This window comes from Apaloderma vittatum, unplaced genomic scaffold (assembly GCF_000703405.1).
Source record: "Apaloderma vittatum isolate BGI_N311 unplaced genomic scaffold, ASM70340v1 scaffold35456, whole genome shotgun sequence".
In the NCBI taxonomy this organism is placed as follows: Eukaryota; Metazoa; Chordata; class Aves; order Trogoniformes; family Trogonidae; genus Apaloderma; species Apaloderma vittatum.
In genome coordinates, this window is record NW_009722903.1 from 2,100 (window position 1) to 4,593 (window position 2,494).

Below are 2,494 nucleotides of genomic sequence, written 5' to 3' on the forward strand. Positions count from 1 at the left end.
GGAAGACCTTCCCAGGCCCACAACTCCACTCCAGTATGAAATTCATTACTGCAGATTAATGGGAAGGCACCAGGCTCTCCAAGTCACTTGATTTGAACTTTAAGCTCAAACACTGGTGATTCTTATCATCATCAGAAACCAGATTTCCTGTCATTTAATTTTTCCCTTGAAACAATGCTGGTTCTGTATCACAGTGTCATGAAATAGCAGGAGAGTGCCTTACAAGTCTGCTTTTATTGAAGACATTTTTAAACAAATTCCAGTTAACAGCCCAATGAAATCCCCAAAATACCACATTCAAAAATACCTTAAGGAAGACCCCATTCAGAGGAAGAATTTTCACCTCAATATTTGCAAATCTTTGTTCATTCACTCTAAACCCAAGGCTCTGACTGCTTTGGTAATCATTCTAAAATGAGAGCATTTGTCTAAATCACAATTAAATGATAAGCCAAGAAGACAAATCACAGATTATGAAAATCACGTTTTAAGGAAAGGAGCACAAAGACATGCTAGTTCCTGCTGTGAGCTCCTTGAAGTCTTTGATATTAAGAAACTACAAATCATATTGCCAGTTGAGCTTTTCCCATTAGTTGTAGTCTCTCACGATTTACCACGAGAAACGAACAGGAAAAACTTTACCAACATAAGCTAGCAACTTCCTCAATACTGGTAATATTAATTTATTTGTAAATGAATAAAATCTTGTTGTACTTCTACAGATTTAGACTAAATATGACTTATGTGAGTGTGTGCAGGTTACACTCTCTTCCATACTATGCTAATATAAGCCTGCACTCTCAACTTAAAATGAATTAAAATAGTCTGGATTTATATTTATGTAAATAAGTACAAATTCTGCACTAATGCCATACCCCTTGAGAATCTCCAGAGTTATTTCTTATGCTAGTGTTTTGAGTACACAATGATGTTGCTAAATCATAGAATCATAGAATGGCCTAAGCTGGAAGGGACCTTAGAGATCGTTTTAATCCAGCCTCCCGGCCACCAGGGACACCACCTCTCGACTAGATCAGGCAACACATGGGGACCAAACGGGAATCGAACCCGCAACCTTAGCATTGTTAGCAGTACGCTCAACTGACTGAGCTAACCGGCCCCCTAAATGTGCTCTTACTGTTAATTTAATTGCTTTGACCTATTAAATGTTAAAATGGAACACTGGTTTGTATGTATACGTATGCTGGTCCAGCTCAGCCATTTCCTTCCTCCCTCTCAAACACCTTTGCACTTGTTTTTCAGTCTCCTCATGGGGAAGCTGCCACTGCATCCCTTTAAAACCTCTGAAATAATGTCTGTCACAGTGCCAGTAATGTCGTTCAGCACAGCTGAGTTAAATTGTGAGCTGGCACACTTATTTTTCACAATGAACTTCTATTGTCATTGTTCCCTCTCGGCTCTGCTCCCCTCCGCCTTTTCATCTCAGTCACCCATGGCACATCTGTTACGTGTATCTGCTGATGGCTGCAAGAGGCAATCTCATTTCAGAACAAGTACTTTAGCTAAGAAGCCCATGAAGGTTTGCAGATGTAGTAGTCTGTCCTATTCTGAAAATAAGAAGATGAGAAAACGCGTAGTGTATATTAGGGCAGTAAATAATTTTTCCATTCCGTTCCATTCCCGTCTTGTGCGCTCCAGTTTGTCATTCACACAGATAAGGCCCGAGGAGTGGAGGAAGCAGATTCATTGTCTGTCACCTAAGTGAACACGCAAGAAATGAAAAAAGGGACTTGTTAGTATTATTTGACTGGCAAGCTCCCAATATTGCCCTTATCAGGTGCCGCCAAGTCACTCAGCAGGGTGCTCTACAGGAGGTACCTACAGAGGATGGCTGGAAAGGTCAGAGGTAGCTTGGGTCAGGGCCCAATGGGGATGGGGAAGCATGGTCTTTGCACTGGTGGACCTCATCTTCCACAAGCTCCTGTGATGAAAGTAAGCCCACCAACCTGTTGATATGGGGGCCAACAATGCTCCACCATGACCGCAGAAATACTAAGGGAGTGATCTGTGTGTAAGAGCTCAAGAGTTTCCATGACACGAGTCTCAGAGGTTCAGGGCACAGTATGGATTTATATGCTTGCAAGGACCTTGCTTCACATATATTCTAGGCTAAATAAAAACTTACACAGAAAAGTAGCTCTGATAGCAGTGGAAACATGACTACAGTGAACAGTTGCAGAAACTACAGAATAGAAAGGATCAGCATTGTAAAAACTGTAAAAAAATGTTAACATTTGTTTTCCTTCTGTGTCCTTCTGTTGCCTTTGAAATCATTATTTTTCTCCCCAAGGGTACTGGGCATAGCACGGATTACCAGAATGAGGTGACAGTGCCAGAGTGCAAGTCACTGGGGGAAGGCACCTGGAAGGTGAGTGAAGATGCCCGAGGCTGTCCTGTTGCATGTCAGTAAAGGAGCTATTTAACACTCTGTGGGATGTGACATATAGAAGAAAGGAGGAGGCTTCAGGGAAAG

At 41.8% G+C, this 2,494-nt stretch overlaps 1 protein-coding gene across 1 annotated transcript in view; it reads right to left on the reverse strand.

Moving 5' to 3' along the window:
• Window positions 1–1,667: 1,667 nt before the first annotated feature.
• The window catches only part of LOC104275859 (aldehyde oxidase-like), a gene marked incomplete at its 5' end in the record, with an annotated part of 26,397 nt that continues 25,570 nt past the window's right edge, over window positions 1,668–2,494 (reverse strand). The window contains 1 exon segment of the mRNA XM_009871923.1: window positions 1,668–1,718. Coding sequence (XP_009870225.1) covers window positions 1,668–1,718 — 51 coding nt within the window.